At 44.3% G+C, this 20,608-nt stretch overlaps 1 protein-coding gene and 1 long non-coding RNA gene across 5 annotated transcripts in view; one reads left to right on the forward strand and one right to left on the reverse strand.

Annotated features, from left to right (window-relative positions):
- The window catches only part of LOC139771017 (uncharacterized), a 33,404-nt gene that overhangs the window by 4,340 nt on the left and 8,456 nt on the right, over positions 1 to 20,608 (forward strand). Inside the window, exons 1-2 of one of the 4 annotated variants that reach the window (XM_071703431.1) lie at positions 7,297 to 7,745; positions 7,851 to 7,978. The exons of 1 other annotated variant lie outside the window; for it this stretch is intronic. In XM_071703431.1, the coding sequence (XP_071559532.1) occupies positions 7,943 to 7,978 (36 nt within the window). In that variant the 5' untranslated portion in view covers positions 7,297 to 7,745; positions 7,851 to 7,942. Of the gene's footprint in view, positions 1 to 94; positions 415 to 7,296; positions 7,746 to 7,850; positions 7,979 to 19,198; positions 19,410 to 20,608 lie in introns of those variants that run through there. 2 more of the 4 variants (XM_071703428.1, XM_071703427.1) reach the window with 2 other exon arrangements.
- LOC139771024 (uncharacterized) lies at positions 17,922 to 18,480 on the reverse strand. The gene is made up of 2 exons (XR_011717862.1): positions 18,242 to 18,480; positions 17,922 to 18,167 (listed from the first exon to the last, which is right to left on the reverse strand). It is a non-coding gene; the product is annotated as an uncharacterized lncRNA (long non-coding RNA).

Genomic DNA, 20,608 nt, shown 5'->3' on the forward strand with positions numbered 1-20,608 from the left:
AAGGTCAGATAGGGTTGCTCGGTAGAGAGGAAGAGAAAGGACACACGATGAAGAAGGGGGGCAGAGGCCGGAGGAGGGATACTCGCGACGGGCACCAGCTCAGTGTGGTTCTACTCTTCGTCAGGTGTGTCTCGTGGATCATCATAGAGATCGTAAATCGTATCTGTCGGAGTAGAAGTGTGTCGGAAATCTCTATATCGTGTTTATCTTAACGAATAAAAAAAAATTCCCCTCGAACTTAATCGATCTGGAATAAACGCTATCGCGAGCCGGCCTTTCCTGTCGGGAATGTAATTGATATCGACACGTGACCATATATACAATCGTGATCGCATGATCGTGTCGACGATCCTTTCGAGCGTGACGGGTTTCCATCGACGACATTCGCACGACGGACGGCATGTCGATCTGAAGGTGAGTTGACGTTTGTAATCGAAGAATCTTCAACCCTCCTCGGCCACATGTCTTCCGTTCACCTAGACTTGAAAATGCTGCATGGAAAAACAAAACTAATGATATTATCGATGATTGGACGTTGAATCTCTGACCACGCGAGCGAACATGTAACGTATTGGCAAAGTAGGTGAACTGTCCTGTCAACTGAAATCAGTCGACAGATTTGGTACGCAAAGAAAGAGCGATTCAAGTTGCACACGAAGCAAGTTTCCGCCTGTCGTGACCACGAAATTTTGCAGCGATAAATTCATCATTTAAAAGTTTTGAAAGTAAAAAAATTTAACATAAAACGATATTAAATAATTAAAAAATTACCAAAATTATGCAGTATAAATTATTTCTTACATTTTTATTAGATTTTAGATTCTTTATTTATCGATAATTTTATCTTTTCTCAAAAAAATTAATTGTGTATATATCGATTTTCCGATAAAAAATCGCGACAAATTTTAACTTTTCGAAAAAGATTCTTAATATTGAGGAAATGTTTTTCTTGCTAGAAAAGCAAATTCCGTCGTTGGAGTAATCTCGAAGTTCAAGGAGTCAATAGTATACGATCAGAACCAGTCAACGCGACAGGTAGTCGAGACGTGCTCGAGACGCTTCTAAGAGCGGCTTCCGAGAGCTCTTTAACTAATATAACTCATCGTTTTTCCCGTTTATCGACCGATAAAAACGAACGAATATATTAATAGCTAATGATTAGAGTGAATGATATCCGACCGATTTAATTCCGCTCGTCTGAGCGTCTGAAGTGGTCCGGATGCTTCGCTTTTGTTTTAATAATAGTATCACCGACCGGATAATTGCGCTCGTTCAGCGTTAATTCCGCTCATGATTAATTCCAAGAGTGGACTCGTAATTTGTGCGTCGCGCTTTTATTGCAACGAGAGCAAGCCGCCTCGCGAAATAATTGCGGCGATGGTTTTCATCGTTAATCGCGTTATCTTTCCTTCGATGAGCGCGCAAACGCTTTATAGAATATTATATAAAGCGCCCACGTTTCTCTCAAGACGCATAACGCCGTGCGAGCCTTCCGTCCGTGTAGCGTGTGCCAAGGGCGACCTTAACATTTAATTAAAAATAGGCGGACTGTGAGAGGCGCCGACATAAAGGCGACGTTAAATAAGGGTCGCGCGGCATTTAAAACCCACGGATTTTGATACAATGCGAACGTTTCTTGACAGTCTTATAAAAATATTAAATTATTTTTTGAAATTTTTTAAAATGGATCGTTAGGGGTTAGGCAACAATGAAATAAATGCGCAGGCTTTTAATTTTAAAATTGATTGTTCATAATTCAGTTAAATAAGTTCCTTATGCAATTATAAGGAACTTGTTTAACTGAATTATGAACAATCAATTTTAAAATTAAAAGCCTGCGCATTTATTTCATTGTTGCCTAACCCCCCACTTGGGGGATCGGTTCTCTCTCTAAATATAGAGTGCTAAGCAAGAGATACTCTCGGTGGGTTGCCATCCCTGCTTCCGAGAGGTGGCGATCGAATAAAAACCGACAATTTTTGGTCGGATTTGAAGTCGGATCCTCCGGCTCATTAGACCAGCGCACATCTCTCTGCGCCACGATCGCCACATAGAATAACTATCACGGATCGGGAACCGCGTTCGCGATCTAACGAACAGTTAATAAGCTGTCGCGTAACTAATGAAGCCTATGTTAAGTCGATAACGTTTCTCTCTCTCTTTCTCTCCCTTATCGGGCGTCTCGTTTTCTAATTAATTCCCCGACATTCATTCGCGTTGCAATTGCACGATTCGTTATGCATTCCCGTTTCGTCCGCATACGTCCAGCGTAGCGTATGCACGAATCGATGAATCGGAACCACCGCGATCACCGCAATCGCTCGGCATCCGGCCAATTTGCTCGTCCAGATGCGCCATAGGCGCCCATTTATAAGGGTCGCGGAGGGACTAATGTATATGCCGTTGTAGCGCGATATTTATTCAAGAAAAGGAAAGAGGAGTTTGCGGAAGAGAGAAATCTGCTCCGATTTACATTATTAGAAAATTATTTCCGGAGACATTAGAAAAGTGGAAAATTAAACTTAATTTATGACGCGAAATATATACGGAATATATGTACGTTAATTAATATAATTTTCTTCATAATTAATATAAATTTTTATCGATATAATTTCCAAGTTCTCGACCTAAACTCTCAGCCCACGACTTTCAATTCTCTCTCTGCTCTCAATGGAAATATTGTGCGTCCTCGATTCACGTATGAATGAGCGTAAATCGATTGTCGTGTCATCGACTTGTCGTCGACATTGCAATAGATAAACGGAGTAAAGACACGCTCGCGGGCTGACCGTTAGTCATTGTTATGCGACGTGACAGTAGAGTACGCGCGCGCGTTTTAGCCCCGTTAAGAACAATTAAAAGCGGCTCAAGACTTAATTGGCGCGACTACCAAAGGCGCGTCCGTTTAATCGACGTTTATTAAAGGAATACTCGCACGCGCGCGCGCGCGCGCGCGGCTTAACGAGCGAGCGTTTCATTCCCGTGGGAGACATATCGTGAAAGTGCACGCCGAGGATACCTACCCAAGGGGCGAAATAAGCATCCCGAGCCGCGTGCAGCGCAAAATGAGAAATGAAGGCTTCCAGGACGCGTGAATTTACGTATACCGCCATGGTTGGTGAAGTTACCCCGCGTGTAACGACAGGCCTCTACGAAAACAAATGACACGAGCACGTTCAGCAGAGGCTCGAACTCCATTTATAAGGAGTTCAGAGTGCAAGTGAAATAAGTCCATTAGGCTCGCCTCGAGGCTCGCGGCTTCGTATATCCAAAGCGAAGCTTATAAATTGCGTACTTGCCGGTGCCGTGAATCTTTCGTTTATCTTTCGCACACGCTTTCCTCGAGGGCTAACGACCTTACCCTTTTCTTCTTTTTTTCCGCGTATTCTCGGGTGTGACAGACTTTTGTGTCCTTTCATGCGGTAATGAAGATTCTTTAAGCTCGGGACCGCTTCGTCGGGAAGAGGAACGTCGTTTCCGCCGTTCTTGGCGTTTTTCGAAAAAATCCCACGATGCTTATCCCACGACGCGTTAACGGGCCTTTACCGTTCTTCTTTACGCGCCGTGCCGGGTTTTCGGTAATGAGGACATGTTATGCAAATCGACGGAGATATTGTAACTGTCGCGCAAACGGTACGCAAACACGCGTCGTCCTTCACTCCCGGCTCACGTTGCCTCGCGGAGAAACGAGTTCTATCGCACATACGCCGCCATATAATTCCTCCGTTAATTTGCCATTTCCTTTGTGGCTCTCGCGGAATACGCTAAGAAGCTCCGCGCTACTTTATTATCTTACCCGTTATATTTCTCGAACGAATCTTGTAAAATCAGAGCATCTCTCTCTCTCTCTCTCTCTCGAGAAAATTTGCAACATCTATCGGGAATGATAAAGAAGCGACTAAATTGGAAAGTCCTATCTTATCTCGAGATCGAGACCGACTCTAATCTTCATTCCCGACTCCTTCCCCGGATAATCCCCGAAGTATTTATAGTATTCCCGCGTTCATTTCACGGCTGGTTATTAACCGGATAAAATGCCCGGTACGATGGTACCGATTAACGAGTCACGTTTCCCCGGAGTACATGCCCCCATCTTCGGGAGAGAGAGAACTCCCGATAAATCAGGACCTCTCGGCTTCGCTCTGCGGCGTTCTGCCGCGAGAATAACTTATCTCGCTCACAATGCCCTGCCCGCGTAATTCCTGAATATATCCCTTCGAACGCGAAGCAACAAATTAAAGTTCCCCGACAGAAATGCGCTGTCCTGATGTTCCGATCGGTCGCAAATGACCTGCGATAAATCATTCGTTATTATCCTATGCACTTTGAAGCAGTGCCATCGTGATTCGCATTTAATATAAGATCAAGTAATATAATTTTATAAATAAATTATATAAAAAATATATATGAAAAGATTCGAAAATTTTATATATATATCTATATATATATTTATTTATTGTTTAGACTTGTGAATTTTGAGGTATACTGAGATTCTCGCAATTTCCAAGCAATCTCTCGATACGAGCATGTTCATATCACTGTTCAATAAATATATCATAAGCATTCCATATTCGACGCCAAAAATTCCTGGATCGCGATATAGCTCGCGTATTAATCAGTCACGATTCTCAATCTCGTCTCGGTGATGAGGCTTCTCCGTGCTCGTTCGGGGTGCAACCATATATACATGGATATATATGGATGCGCCGATCGTTAGATCGCTCCAATTCTCCTCTGCCAGATAATACGGATTGCCTCGTAGATCAGTACCTCCGTACAATGCAAGTATCTAGACAATGTATCAAGGGTTCACCTCGCCGAGTCCTAACGCAGCGGTATCTTCCACTGATATTCTTCCTTTTCTCCGCGCGAGAAGGTATTTCGCGGTTACGTTCGAACATGCGCTTCATTTCTTATCTCTACGGCGCAACAGATACATCCGACTTGTAGTTGGGGGAAAGATTGAGTTATTTTTAAAATAATCAATAGTTTAGAAAACTTTGAGAGCACCCCGGTGATTATGCTTGGGCGTAAACAGATGAGATCCTTATCTTTTAACAGATAGCCTCGAGAGAGTGATAATTAAGTGCAAATTCGCCACCATTATTCACAAATTCCTTAGAAATTCCCCGACCGTTTGCGGTTACGCAAAATTAGCTCAATCAGAAAACTCAGATTATTCTCTTAATAAATCGAGAGTGAGGAAGGGAGAGGGGGGGGGGGGTTGCGGAGGATGCCGCGCGAATTCCGGTCGGGATTCCGCTTTCCGCGAGAAATAACTTTCAGCATCTCGCTGTTTTGTTGCGCTATCGGCTAAGGAAACGGGCATGAGCGCCTTGCACTCATAAATAAGGCATAACCGAGCCGCGAGCGCGGCGAACGTGGGCGAAGACTCTTTGTGCGCGCGACGTATGCGCGATTTGTTGTTGCGAGAGGGTGGAAAAGCAAGCGAGGGAGCCGCGAGGAATTACCTATCCGGCATGTATTCTTGCATCGGGATGCGTGGGCGTGCGTAGGTATCAGCCCTGAAGAGGGATCATCAGGAAAGCATGAAGATAAAGAACGACGGGGGTTCCCGATAACTGCCGTATTTTATTAACTTCGCTATTTATTGTTTATAATTAATTTCATATCGCGTCGTTTACCGCGATCGTCGTTTCAACTCGATTTCTTTTCATTATTCCGTAGCTTCTTATTTGTTTAATTATTTCACATAGTCGATTTATGTTTAATGTAATTTAATCCTTATTAATTTATGACTCTGTAGGATTCATTTAACAAACTCATTCGCTTTCAACTGATTTGTTTGCCGCATCGGCTATCAATTGCGACAGATGTCACGTATGTACAAGTCAACAAGGCCTAAGTCAGCAATCAACACGTCTGCCGTATCGATATGTACAAAATCAACAACGGTTCAAATCGCAATGTCTCGTTGCGACTTAATTTTAATTCCCATACGCGACAAAGTATTATCAGGTAGATTGCAAAACGACGTCGATACCAAATGACTTCATAATTTCTATATACTGTTGCATCGATTTTCTTATTTTTACAGTTTTATTTGTGATACGCAGCGAACGAGCTTGACCGTTTGTTTCTTAACTGTCACGTGTATAATGGCAGATCTTTCTGAACGCGAGAAATTCTCCCTGCAGCTCTCTCCACGTTGCGTTCATGCGACTATTTAACGATATTTTCAACCCGCACGCACACGCGAGGGGCGGGCTGCCCGTGGGGAGTTACAATTGTTGGTACATTGTTACACGCGTAACAGGGCAGCATGCGCGCAGCAAGTTTTTTGCAAAATGCACTGCTCGCGGGAAAGCTCGAAAATCTCCTACATCCCTGATGACATTAATTTATCGCCACGCGCTATTTGCGCAACGCTTTAACGCAACAACGGCGGCGGTAATGGCATTATAATAGCAACGAAATCGTTCGCGCGCGCGTTCCGTGTATCGAGTTCAGGGCCGTTTCAGGATCTTACCGTCGACGCGCATTTTTCAAGCACGTTGCGCCGCACAAAACGCCTCTCACAATAGCCGATTCCGTTTCGCGTATTACTCGTTTTATCAACTCGCGAGCAAATAGAAAATCCGAGTTATTTACCAAGACGCAAAGTTAGGACGTTATTGATGAAAAAAACCACCGCGCCAAGTTATAACGTTTATTATAATTTCTTCATATATTTTTAACTATCGATGCCTGAATGGTAAATTTATCCCCTGGTCAACAAAGATTATTTTTAATCACAGCTTGTAATTTATATTCTCCACTTTATTGAAAGTTGTCGAAATATTATTTGTATATAAGCCTCATAGAAACGTATAGGTCTTGCGGGGAAAGGTGTTTCTCAGAGATCCAGTTTCGTATTAATTTAAATATTTCAATGCTGCGCACAAGGCACAGTCAACGTGCTAAATATTTTATCACGCAAACGCTGGAATATAGATTTCCAGCGCTTTAATATTGCACCATTGGCATCGTTCCGACGTTGAATCTCAATATGTTACTCCTTGACACGCGCTCGTTTGCGAGTCATTGTTACTCGTATCGCTTACGTAACGCGTGAAGAGAGACAGAATGTAGAATTTTGACTCGTCATAATTATTGTAAGAATTCACGGACATGACAATTCAGAGGCACAGAGAGAGAGAGAGAGAGAGAGAGAGAGAGAGAGAGAGAGAGAGAGAGAGAGAGAGAGAGAGAGAGAGAGAGAGAGAGAGAGAGAGAGAGAGAGAGAGAGAGAGAGAGAGAGAGAGAGAAGCCCTGGGTTGAGGAACGTATCGATCACCGCGGCGTAACGCGAAGGTAACCGGCGTCGCGTTGCAGTTTTCCCGGTGCGAGGATCCGCCGTGGGCGATACACCACGCTCGCGTGGTGTGCGCACCCGCGCGTGTCCGACACGCACGCGGCACGCGGACGCGGACGGCGCGGATCACGAGTCTCTAGTCGAGGCTTGAAGCGACGCGACGCGGGTCGGGACGCGACGGGACGCCCTGGCTTCTGCCTGCTTCTGCCGCTTATGCTCGCCTGATAGAGCCGCGATCAAGACGTTTGCGCAAATCGCGTAACGCGGACGCGCATACGCGCTCTCCACGCACGCCACCAACGCGACGTCGCGCCACGTCGTGTCACCTGCCTCCTCGCGCAGCCCGACGACAGTAATGAGCGCAGCCGTGATGAGTCGACGCGCGAAAGCAAGGAGTAGCCTTTTGTAGCCTTTTCCGTTCACGTTTCAGGTCGAACAGCAAGTCACAATAAAGTTAAAATGACGGCAAAACGACGATTTCTAGGTCATTTTGCCATCATTTTGACTTCATTGTAATTTTCTGTTCTACCTATAGGGTCAAGCTGGAGCCTGCAATCGCGGAAATCAGTCTGACGTAGATCTGATTTTAATTGGTTTCAATTCGAGGCGTTAAAATTGTGCTGCGAAATGCCAGCGAGTGTTGAAATCTCAATATGCGGCTTGGTAATATAATAACAATCAATCATTTGTCTCATTAACCATATTAAAATGTAATATAGCGATACAGATACAGTTTCACGAATATGTGAAACTAAGTGAGTCGCGACAGCGGGATTTTTAGATGCAGATTTATGCGGTCTGATAAATTTGCAATGATATTTATTTTTATCGCCGTATAAGCGATGGAGAGAAATCAATGACAGACGGGCGTTTTATCGCGACGATTAATTTCGGATTTGATAGCTCACGAAACGCGTGACAGCTATACTGGAGTAAAGAGAAATCGAACGATTGCGCATCGCGAATGATTATAATCGCGAATGTGCTGACGGACAACTTGAAAATTCGCTGAACCAGATTTATTATGCTGGATACTTCTGATTATCTGATGGACCGCGAAGCTTTTCCGTCGGGGACGCGTTCCGATTCTCACGTTTGCGTCCCGGACTCCTGAGTAAGAGATCACTTGACGGCGTTAAGGAACGTCATGATGATTTATGCTTACCGTTCACGCGTGACGCGTCTTCCCGGATGAGTAACTCCTGGAATCGTAGAAAAGGAAATTATCCTAACGGGTTCGAAATTTGCCTCGGTGACCCGACTGTTGTTTCTCACATATTCGATTTATGGACATAAGAGGAATTTGTCCGAACAAAACCGTTGTATCTAACAGCTGATGCAAGTTGAATGCTGCTCCAACGCGACATTTTCATATTTTTTAAATATAAATGATAGAAACTAATATTAATAGAAAAAAAATACATATTTTTCGTCAATTATTGCTTAAAAATCGTAATATCAGTTTTTCACAATAGCGAAGGAGTATCGAATATGATCAGATTAAAGTATATCTTTATATACTCTGTTACATTTATAAGCATTTTACTTGTAAATGGACCGACTGAGTAATTTTTTTAACGAAATTTCTCGAAACAAGGACAGTTCGATAGTCTCATTTTGACTGGTGATCAACCAATTGTAAGAGTACACTTGACTGATTGTGAGAAACTGAACTTCAATTCCGAGCATCTCACGATACACTTTTTGATGTGAGATTCATGTATAACAAATATATCCGAGTCTCCTCAATCGTATATAATAGCAATTATGTATAACGTAACGAATATCAAATTGACTCTCGGGATTTATTTATTAAAGCGTATCATGTCTCGGGACTGGTTTCAGCCGAGTTTCTTCAGCGGAAAGGGGCGATCGTAAATACGGGGCTTAAGAATGCTGCCTCTACGATCGGATAAGCGCAGTCGAGAGAGTCTCCGTCTCCGACTCCCCTCGATGTTGGTTAGTGTGCTAATCATTCGCGCGTACCGTTAGCTTCTCATTTTAGTAGCCTTATCAAGATTTATACGCCTCGTGCCATCGCGTCGCGATGCGTCGCGTCGAAACGCGTCCCCGTGCACGCTCGTTAATTCTCTCGCTCGGCGAAGAGAGAAGTTTACATGGTAATCACGCGCGCGAACGCGCTGACGAAATCAAAAGTAAATCGAGCCGGAAAGTGCATTCGTTAATTGCCCGCAATTAGCAGAGGTATCGTCGCGCGCGCGCAACAAAGACTTTCGAGTTGGACCTTTAAGAGATACATATTTTCAATTTAACGAGATTAATTCTCCTGGTTTAATTTAGTTAACAAAGATCGTATCTCGAAATAACAGATCAGTTTTCCAGCCGCCGGAAAATGCGCCGGCTAATTAACTCAAAGGCACGCTTGGGTGTAATGCAATTACAAGCGTAATTAGACGACGGTGCGGAGAGTGAATCTGTTTTGTTGGCCATGGTGTGATAAGCACAGTATATTTCCATCTAATTTATTCCATTCCGCAAAAAAGGGGAAAAGTTTCTTTAGGAAGCGACAGCATTTTTTCGATAAAGCGAGAGAAATAACGTGCAGTGGTACGTGCCATAATTTTTTTTGTTTATATCGCTGAAATTTGCGAGGAGAAAAAAGAGAGATATAGAGGTGGGGAAAATCCTATAGGGTCAACTGTGAACCTGACCGTTTGACTTGCCGATTATGCAAGCCGCGATGCGATTTCTTCGATGATGAACAAGCGAGATCATTCTTTCGTCCTATCTTGCGCTCATTCCGCGAGCTATAAAATTAGCCGTAAACAACGTGTAAGATGACTATCGATGTTGGAATTTCACCGCGAGGCAAAAACGGCGAGTACTTACAGCAGGCCGTTGGCGTTTTTGTCGCGCGAAGGAGGAAAACTATCAGGTGCATTTCACTGCGTTTGCCGTGAACAGTCATTGCCCTCGCGCGATATTTTCATTACTTACGTGACGTAACGGTAAAGTATCCTAAAGCGAGCGACGTCGTTAATTAGCATCATTAATTAACTGAGTTAAAAATTTTAATTACGTTTAGGAAGCGAATTGATAAGTGTATTCTTTTTAACAAATTCCGAAAGAAGATAAAAACTCGCACCGCGGTTAAAGAAATTGATAAGAGACGCGAGAAAAACAAATTTATACACAATTTTATCGTAGGCTGTCGCGCCGGGTTTATATTTTTTGCCCTTATCCGTTTTTTTTTCATCTTTAATTTAATTGACGGCTCAGAATTTATCTGAACGATTCGGTATACGTATCTGCTTTTAATATACCTCATCCATCTCGGTCAACACATTTCGGTGTCAATATAAATTCTCAATTTTATCAAAAAACCGTGTACTTGTATTTTCGTGTAAAATACTGTACGTATAATAGCGCATCTTATCGTTTGCGTTAAATATGACCTCGAATATTCGGGTCAAGGGAACGAATCTCTTCTGTTACGAACAACTTACGTGCAGCTAAGTATACATGTAATACAGCGAGAGGGGATTTATGTATATCAGATAAGAAACCTGATATCTACGACCGCGAGACACGATTCGGTTACACGTGCTTTTCCCCTGTCCAATTCCACCGGGCGTCGCAATCAGCTTCGAGTGCGCAAGCCGCGTGTACCGCGAGACCGCGCGCGTCAGCAGCGCGGGACGGCGCGGACCGGCGCGCGGCGCACGTGCCACGTGCGTACATTCTGCTCTCCGGATAGACGCGTGGCATCACAGTCTGTACCGGACGCGGTCGTGCTTACGTGACTTTGGCGTGTCTCTCACCTCGCGCCGTCGGACTTCGCCAACGGACAACGCGGCTGCGTGATACCCGCGCATGTCCGACGCCGATCAGACGCGGCCCGCGTCTTTCGGGACGAGCGTACTCCGAGCTCCGAGTCGCTCTGCGTCGTCTCGAATCCGTAGGTATCTCGTATCGCGAGAGAAATCTGACAATGAGAGTTATCCCTTGACGCGGTCCGCGCGATCGCGGACACAATCAGGAATTTTGAGGAATTCTCGCGTAAATTAACCGTAACGTCCAACTGAAGAGAGAAATCTATTTTATAACATCTCCATATTTTAGGTGAAAAAAAAAATGATTACACGCATGACCGAGGACGCTGGGAGAGTGAAGGAGTTAACGTGAATTCCTTTCCACTCCGCTGTCGTCTCATGGAGCGGCGCAAAAGCGCGATCTTGCGTGACAATATAATTAAAATAGCCCGATCGCCGATCGCGTCGAAAGAAGATTAGTTAATTATCCGGTTCAGCTGGCCGATGCAATTGCAGAAGATTACGGCAGCGAAAGATATATAAAACAAAGACATAGAGAATTAATCGGGCGTCGAGGAGGGGATACAAAGCAGGGCGTAATAGCCGGAGTGGAAAAGCGCGTGAAAGCGAATTTGCACGGTTCAAGCTTGACGAGCGTGCCACACGTGAACGCGTTGGGCGAACGAGCTTCTTTTTTTTTTGTTTTGTTTAAGCGCATCAGCGAGAGGATATAGAAGCCGCGGAGGAACAAAAAGCCGAGAGTGAAAGCGAATCTGCAACAAGAATAAATGTTAACCGACGGCTAATGGATGAGCGAGTTTTCGTTCAGGGGTAAATAACTGCTCGACGCTGGTCGCTGAAAAAAATCGCGAAAGCGGAATTATGAGACCTCCTGCCGTTTGAGAACTACAATTACCCCACAATACCAATCTGTGTGTAATAACATAATTATAAGTCGTTCCGCATAACGTTCGTACGGGGTGTCCCGCCGCGCCGCGGATCAAATTTTAATGGCGGAGATCTAGCCCTCGCGCGGACGTACGAGATTGCGCGCGCCGCGCGGGTCTCGATCTTTTTCCCGGCTCGGAAATTTCATCGGGATCGTTTTTGCCCGAGCGTTTATATCCGATTCGCTTTTCTTTCGCCACGGACGATTCGCCCGATCGGGCAACCGGGGCGAGGGGAAGCGTGCAAATCCGCCATAATAGGCTCGCGATGCGCCCGCGAACCTGACCGTCTCGAATCGGCTGGATATCAATTAAGTAATTTGTGCGGGACCCGCGCGAGCCCGGGCTGCGTGCCGATGATCGACGGGGCCCTGCCTCCTCGGCTCAAGGTCGGCGCGAGAGAGTTCAAGGCCGACCATTTTCTCGCACGAGGAAAGCGGACGCGACGTGTGCGTGCTAAGCGAGAATTATAAGATCTGGGCCGAACGAAGCGTTTCGTCCCGGGACCCCGGGAGTCGCAATCGGTGAAATCAGTACTGTTTAATCGCCGGGAATGTATATAATTTTCGGGAACTTTTCTTCGTGCCGTAATTACCCGAGAAATAACCACGTTTCGCGCGCTCTTCGGTTCGCGTGGCTTTTCGCCGCGTAATTGCGCGTTGAGAGAAATTTCTCCACAGTTTTGCGCGTGGCTGTCAAGGAAGAATAATAAATAGAAGAGTCAAACACACTCAAATTAGTGATTATCAAAAGGAGCGATAAATTCGATAATATTATTTATTGCTGAGAGAAATTATTTCATTAAAAAAAATCGTTTCGAATATTTCGTTAAGAAATGACGGAGGACTTTCCAATTGGCTGCGGAAGTTATCGATAAAAATTAAGATCTATTGTTACAGGACTCGACGGATATTTCGCATACAAAGCCTTATTCATGTCGAGGCATATTGTACATTTTCAGCGGATCATGCATTGGCTGTCCCGCGTTACCTCGCCACTCCATCGCGCGTCCCGATGAATCTCGCATCTCCCACCGTCACTTCAGCGTCTCGCGGGTCCTTCCGTCAGCATCTCTGGAGTCGCGCGAGGATGCGCGATCGATCGTGTGATACGCGCGATCATCCTCCCCCGCGAAACGCCGCGCGCTTTTACGCGATGCCGGAGCGTAACAATCGTAGCCGGAGCTATCACACACGCTCGATCTAATGGACAGCCGGAGGCTGCCACGGCCTAGACCGTGAAGTTCTTCTTCTCGTGATTTCCTCTTCCTCTTATCCCGGAGAGTCGCCACCTCTCTCTGCTACGGCTCTTCCCTCTTCCCTCCCGTATAATATCTGTCCATTGTCTCGCTGCGTACAATGGGGAAGACCTCGCGGTACTTCGCGAGCGGAGAAAGAAACGCGAGTTATTGTAACTCGCGGTTTCAATCCTCTCCCGAGAGTTGCAGCATAATGCATTCCGAAAGATGCTCGAACCAGCTGGGGATTGTGCACCTCGCGATTTCAAATTACGATAGTTTACGAGAGAACCAAAGAGAATTTAATGGTAAATTTTATAATTAATAATCGTAATACGACAATCTCATACATATACACGTACGCGTTAAAAATTTGAATTTTATTGCGTATTGATTAAAATACAGAAACTACAGTTGATAATTTTTATCATACATCCCGCGACTGCGATGCCTGTATTAGTCCTTCTTGATATTTTCTCTTCAGTCATCGCTCGCATTTCGCTCGAATGAAACGCGTTTCTAGAGCTTGAAAAAGAAGTCGTACGTTTACGACGGGAGGCACCAGGAAGTCTGTTGCCATGAATGATAGTAATGTACGCATGCATGATCTCTCGTAATAAACATTCGCAACACCAGTGCAAACCTGTTACGTATGTAGCGAAGCTCATAAAGGAAAGGAAGGGACATGAGTACCGGGGGGAAAAAAAATAAGAAGAGGAGGAAGAAGAAGTAATGGAACAATGACCAAGACATCGCTTAACTTCCGTCGCTGATTGGAGCCGTGTTTCTTAGCGGTCGTTATTGACATAATTGCATCCGTTGATATGTAACGAGTTTATTCATACACCTGCCAAGTCATAAAACGAAATTGATTCTTTCGATGGATCGATATATTTTACGCCTCTATGTTTAAAACTCAACAAAATATATAGAAAATATTAAACCATATACTCTCGATACGTATTAATTATAATAATTCGTTGGGAGATTTGAAATATATGGAAATATATGTTCAATGCATATACACACCGCGAAAGCCTCAAAAACACATATGTATATGAAAATAAATAAGATAAAAGCAAGTAAATAAGTGGGTATAAAAAGCATAAAACGTATAAGAAAAATAAAAATAGATAGGGACAGATAAATATACAAGAGAGCACTTTGGAATCATTTGATTTCCTTCAATAATTGGGGCCTTCCGTACAGAGGAACTTAAAGACCGCGTGAAGATGAGTACCGATGAATTTCTATCGTGCGCTAGGAATTTCTATCACGTGCGAGCTTTACGAGCGAGTGAATCGAGTAGCCCCGTCCGTAGTAATATAATCGTAATAACTCTGGGAAGCCACACCGACGAGTGGCTTGCAGCGGGAGGTTGTCGTGAACAAGAAGCATTGGGAACAAGAAGAGACGGCCCCGGCACCCCGAAGGCAACTCACGCGGGGCCCATTACACATTGGACACGTGTGCTCACTTTTCAAACGTAATATCGCATGCCGCGCCGCGTGTTTGTTATCCGTGTCGCGCATCTCGTGTTGCTATCTCTATTGATCGCGATCGCGAGATCGGGAGCAAGAAAGCGAGCGAAGGGGTGGAAACGGCACGGGAGGAAGCGATTCAAAGGATCGAGGGACCGCACAGAAGTTCGCGCTACTCATCATTAGACCCGTCGGACATGCAATCTGGAGTGGGGTAGAGAAGCGATGAAGTGTGAAGATATATACCGAGAGATTCTTTCGCCGTTTTAATGATCCGACAATGATTCGGGAATTATTTAATTTATTTTTTCAAGCACAATATTTTATAAATCAAGACGTAATTTTGTTTTTAACGATAAATGATAGATTTCCTTCGAGATACGCGCGGATAGGTTTAATCTTCATCTCGAATTCCTCGGACGCACTGTTGTATCTCGCGATTAGGTTTACTATCCGCACTTTCGAATACGATCGCGGATACAAACGTATCGGCGATAAGGGGAGAGCAACAATTAGAGCGGAATGCAGGCGATAGAGCATGCGATGCGCGACAAAAATGTGCCCGGCCAGTTTTCTCTGTTCGACCGATATGGGGCGAAAGTTCTACAGTTTGACTGTCCAACTGCGGAGTGTCGAATTGTTGAATCGCGCAATCGTAAGTAGATTATCGATACGTTAAGAACCGCTGAGTTTTGTCTCAATATTGTCGCCCCTTGAGCCCTTGACGTTAAACGCTGACGTCGATCCTTGATATTGACGCTGAAAATAACTCCTTCAGATCGCTATAATAGCCCATCCTTCGTGTGTGAAGTTTTAAAAGCAGCTGCCTTTTTAGCTACTTTCGGCGATTCCGCCGTCTTTTGTCGGCGAAATTATTTGCGGGAGAACGGGCGTCAAAGCGGCCAGCAACTTTGCGAAAATATGCAACGGAGACGGTTCTTTCGGATAACTGATCCGCGACGATCCGTATACCCGAAATGTGCACGTTCTACTTTCGTCGGCACTTTCGTAGCCGGCTTTAAAGTGCGGAGAAATTCCGCGCGCTGATAAGATAACAGCGACACGATCATTACGTTTGGTAGCGACAGCTTTATCGCATTTGTGCGCGTTACGCCGCCGCCGCCGCCGTTGTCGTCGTTCTACCGCGATATATTCTCAGAATTGTTTTCTCATGTACGCAGAGAACCGTTCGCCGGAACCGAGGGACGATTTTCCTCGAGGAAGAGTCTGTCATCTGTCCTAGAAATATATCCCGGAGATAGAACGTCCCGGAAATATCGGGCTGTCTGCGACATCCTAAATGTCAAGCTAAGACACTTTCGCGGAAGTATAAAAGAAAATACGACACGTTCTTTTATTTAATTTGATTCTTCCAGTACCTACGGTATAACGCGCAGACGTGCAATGAATCACAATCGTAAAGCGTTGCCGTCGATCTTTCGGATTTTATTTACAGTTAACGTTTTAGAAAAAGACAGGGAGAGACAGTATGTCACATTCGCTGTTAACAACGAGCCGTCACATACCTATCGGTCTTATCTCGGCGTTATATCGATCCTTCTGCGGTTTTTTTATTTTCGTAACTCTTCGCCATTGGCTGCCATATGTCACTCGGTGTGACGCACACGTAGCATTGTTTTACGAATAAGGCTTAAAAGGTGCGCGAGCGGCCAGTGGTTCTCCTCTCCCTTCTACTATCCGGGCGCTAATTGATTTGAAGTCTGAAACGTTCCGCCAGCAGTTGATAGCGGTTGACATAAATAGAAAGGAGCGTAATGTCCTCCGCGTGACACCAATCTCACGAAGTACTCTGTAACCGATCGATTTCCACGGAAATACATTTGAGAAGGGGCGAGACGGGCAATCGAGAGAAGTCGATGTGCCCTGGCTGTTAATCGGAAGATCACGGGGACGACGTGAGAGGACCCGCACCATGAAGTTGCGGTACCCTCGTCGCGCACCTGCCTCGCACGTGGGTCATACGTACGTGCACCCGCATCCCGAGACGCTGCGGCGTAATGTTCGATTGAACTTAACGCATCGATCTTTCAATTTAGTTCAGGGCACTTAATTTAGAGATAATCGACGTTTCTGTCAATTTAAGATTGTTCAATCTTCTTGAAAGCATCAGTGCTACTCGGTGTTCGTATAGATACCCGCGCAATATCGGAGTTAACGTAAACGATGCCTGCGTAATATCGGAGGTAAAAGTAAACGATGCCGAAAGTACTTTACGTTTCTTTCGGCATCGATCGTTTACCTTGGAGCTGGGTATTGATACGTCTAATGCCGGTATTGGATCCCTATCCGGTATGGATCGTGATGAGTATTTACGCTCGCATCGCGCTCACAAACTTTACGATCCACCACGAAAGAACTAACGAAGGTAATAAGTAATTAAGCAGTGTGCAAAAATCCTGTCGTGCTGGCATGCCGATCGCGGAACGGACGTTACTGGATTATATTCGCTGAAAAATAGTAAAATCGGTTTGTCGGTTAACCCGCCGCGTTCGCCAGCGCGTTTTTATCCCGAACTGTCAAATAAAGCAAAACGAAGAATGTAACTTTACGGGACAAATCTCTTAAAGTCTGTCGGTGAAAATTAATCCCTTGATTGAATTTAAATCTAATTCTAAATTCAATCCTGATTTTCATTGAAATCATACGCCTGACGTTTCTGAAGATTCTTCGTTTCAACGAAGAGCGCGAAGGAGTTATTAAAAATCTGAAAGATAAACATTCGCATTCATATTTAGGATTCTCGCGAGAAATGCTTGGATTTACTCAGGTATTTTCCCCGTGCAGAAGGAACCGACGATAAGAATAAGCTACCGAGATACCCGTGATAAGAAGTGACGTAATCGCCCGACAGGACGCTCGTATTCGCGCAAAACCGGAATTTTGCGGCGCTACCAAGTGTTTATTAACGTTGGCAATAACACAATACCCGGTTATCTGGATAATTTGCCGTGCGTTTATCGCGAAACAATAGACATTTGCGCGTTACATCGCAACGATAATGCGTAGCTCTCCGTGTTTTTCTATGAAGAGCTGGATTTTAAAGAGAAAATCATGGCGTCTGGAAACCACGATTCTGCAATATCTCCGCGATATCATTCCACATATTGCAATAATTGGGTCGGGTGCATGTGAAATATTAATTACAAATAACTTGCAAATAATCTTTAATCATTACATATTATAGAATTTAACAACTTTCTTACGTATATTCTTCAGACTGAAAAGAATAAAGTGTGAAACGTTCCTCTTCCAATTTAGCCCGTCTGGTTTCCATACGAATTTTTTCGTACCATCATCTGTTAGCTCACATATTTATCCACGGTATTTCACTCTTTCTCATGTTCGTAATCAGTATTATTTCCTCCTTATTTCTGCGAAGCCTCAAGTTATAATCTAAATGTTTTAACAAAATCCATTAAATTCTCTCTATACATTTTTCGTGTTCAGCAGATTCTAATAATTTTTACCTTTTTTTTTGTTGAGTTTCTTTACCTGGGGGCGTCCCGTAGAGGAATCCGTTTTTCATCGAAATAGAACGGTCTGTATCGAAGATACTAGCGTATATCGCATAACAGTGTATCCAATATCAGAGATATTATACGTCGATCGCGAACTTTGTTTCGCGGAGCACACGTGCGGGCACGATCGATCAATCGCGCGAGATCCAGGTGCTCATGCACCTTTGTCCCGTTATCGTTATCTTGCAGTCGACAACGAAGAGGATTCGTCATTGCGACGTGCGAGCCAATAGTTGCTTTCCATTTACATCAAAACTCAGATAAATCTCACTTCTGTCTTTCTTCAACATTCATGTTGAAGAAAGACAGAAGTGAGATTTATCTGAGTTTTGATGTAAATGGAAAGCACCTAATATTTCGCGTACGACCCGGATACCGTTGACAGTGTACATACACCTTCGGCGTCGACGATCGCATCGTCGTCATTCCTCGTCGCGTCCGACTTTGATTTTAATTGGAGTCACGGAGCAACGCGATCAAACTGATTCGATATCGATTAAGTGAACGGTACGCCGCGCCGCGATCAATAATTTATAACCCTTAACGTGTCGGTAAACAGAAAATTAGGGGAGATTTAGATCGACGTGAGTTAGATTGACGTTCGCTTTCGCCGTCGACATCGACAGATAGCTGTAGATTCTCGAAAAAGCGAACTGATTCGAGGCGTGTTAAATTCGTTATTAAAACAATGCAGATAAAATTTTAGTTTTTGTGAACACTCTGTTGTGGCTCTGTGCTTTTTTTGATGTGTTGATCTCTATAATCACTTGAGACTTCTGATATTTTTTATTTTTTTATAGCGTTCTATTGTCTTGATTTTAGACAAATGTTCCGGAGTGAGTAAATCTTGCATTGATTAATGAGAAACTTTTAACATAACTTACCAGAAACATATTTTAGATTAGGAAGGTTTAGCTCATCGACCTTAAGTCTCGATAGTGAGCAACAACCATACCGGTGAACTGATAAAGCAAGTCTCTAAGGTAACCGAGTTAATAAATCAATGAGGGGGCAAAGGAGGAGAAAGGAGGGATTAATTTCATCGCGGCTCGCAAAGGAATCGGAAACACTGCACGTTTCGCGATGTCTTCGCGATGCGAGGAAACCAAAGTTACAGGTACGATATTAGGCGCAACAAAAAGGTGACGAATACGAAGGATATTAGATGCGACGAAAATAAATTGCAAACTCCTTTCCTTTTGCGCGCAAACACTCGCTTGATCTCGCACATTCCTTTCTATTTTCTATCCGGCTATGCGGACTTCCGATTTAAGTGATTGAGGCACTGCCTCCGAGCGGTCGAATGAGAATTACCGAAGGTGGTTTCCGTAAAAAGCGAGGGAGAGCAAGAAGACCGCGACGAAGTCGTTGAACGACTATTGCACAACCACTCCGCTCGGAGAGGCCAGGCGCCGACCTGTAGAATCTCGTTTTCTAGGACAATCGCCATTCCCGCGGCGCGCATTATCGTGACAAGATCAAGAACGAGTAACCAGTATTGATAACATTCCAACGGCAACGATAGCTCGCGTGTCGCCGAATGAGGGTGACGATACGCGGAAATACGCACAGTGTTCCAGGACATCGTCATATCTTTTATCTATAATATCCTCAATTAATCAGATAGGAGGAGAGTGACGTTAAACTTGATGAAATTACGTCGAAGATCTCTTCAAAAATCAAGATATAACAATTCCTGACAATATTGTTCGAAACGTGAAGGACAGTACGAGGAACGTAAAGGATTAAATAGAAGTCAGCTGACTGGAATCGCGAGAGCGTTATTTCGCGTTGCGTCTGAGAAAAGGGACACGTTCCGCTCACGTTTGCATTACGTACGGCGCGGCGGTGCCATCGGTGGCCCTACCTGTTTCCATCTGGGCACGATGGACCGCGTATAAACGTACGACACACACGCGCACGCATACAATTGCACGTGAGGCAGACTTTGCGTCTCTTTCTTTCTTTCGCCCCTGCTTTCCTTACTTTCTTCCTTCTCCCCGCTTGCCGTCTTGATGCAGGGCTGAACTTGCCGATTAACACCTAAATAGTGCGCAAACGGATTATTTCGCGACTCTGCATTGTGAGAAGAAAATGTTCAGCGATGTCAAATAATTTGAAGTAATTTATTTAATGTAGTTTTAATCTTGTCTATCTTCTCTTTTTCACTTTTATAATTTACTTCTCATAAATCTTGTGTAAATTTTATCTTATTATTTATTCTTATAATTTTTTGCTATGCCTCGATTTTGTCAAGTTGTTCCTGTATCTTATTATAATATAATTTGATTTTCTTCTGCGCGTTGTAAGAATAAT

This window comes from Temnothorax nylanderi, unplaced genomic scaffold, assembly GCF_030848795.1.
Source record: "Temnothorax nylanderi isolate EJ_2023f unplaced genomic scaffold, tnyl_v1.0 TNYL_tig0035_pilon, whole genome shotgun sequence".
NCBI lineage: Eukaryota > Metazoa > Arthropoda > Insecta > Hymenoptera > Formicidae > Temnothorax > Temnothorax nylanderi.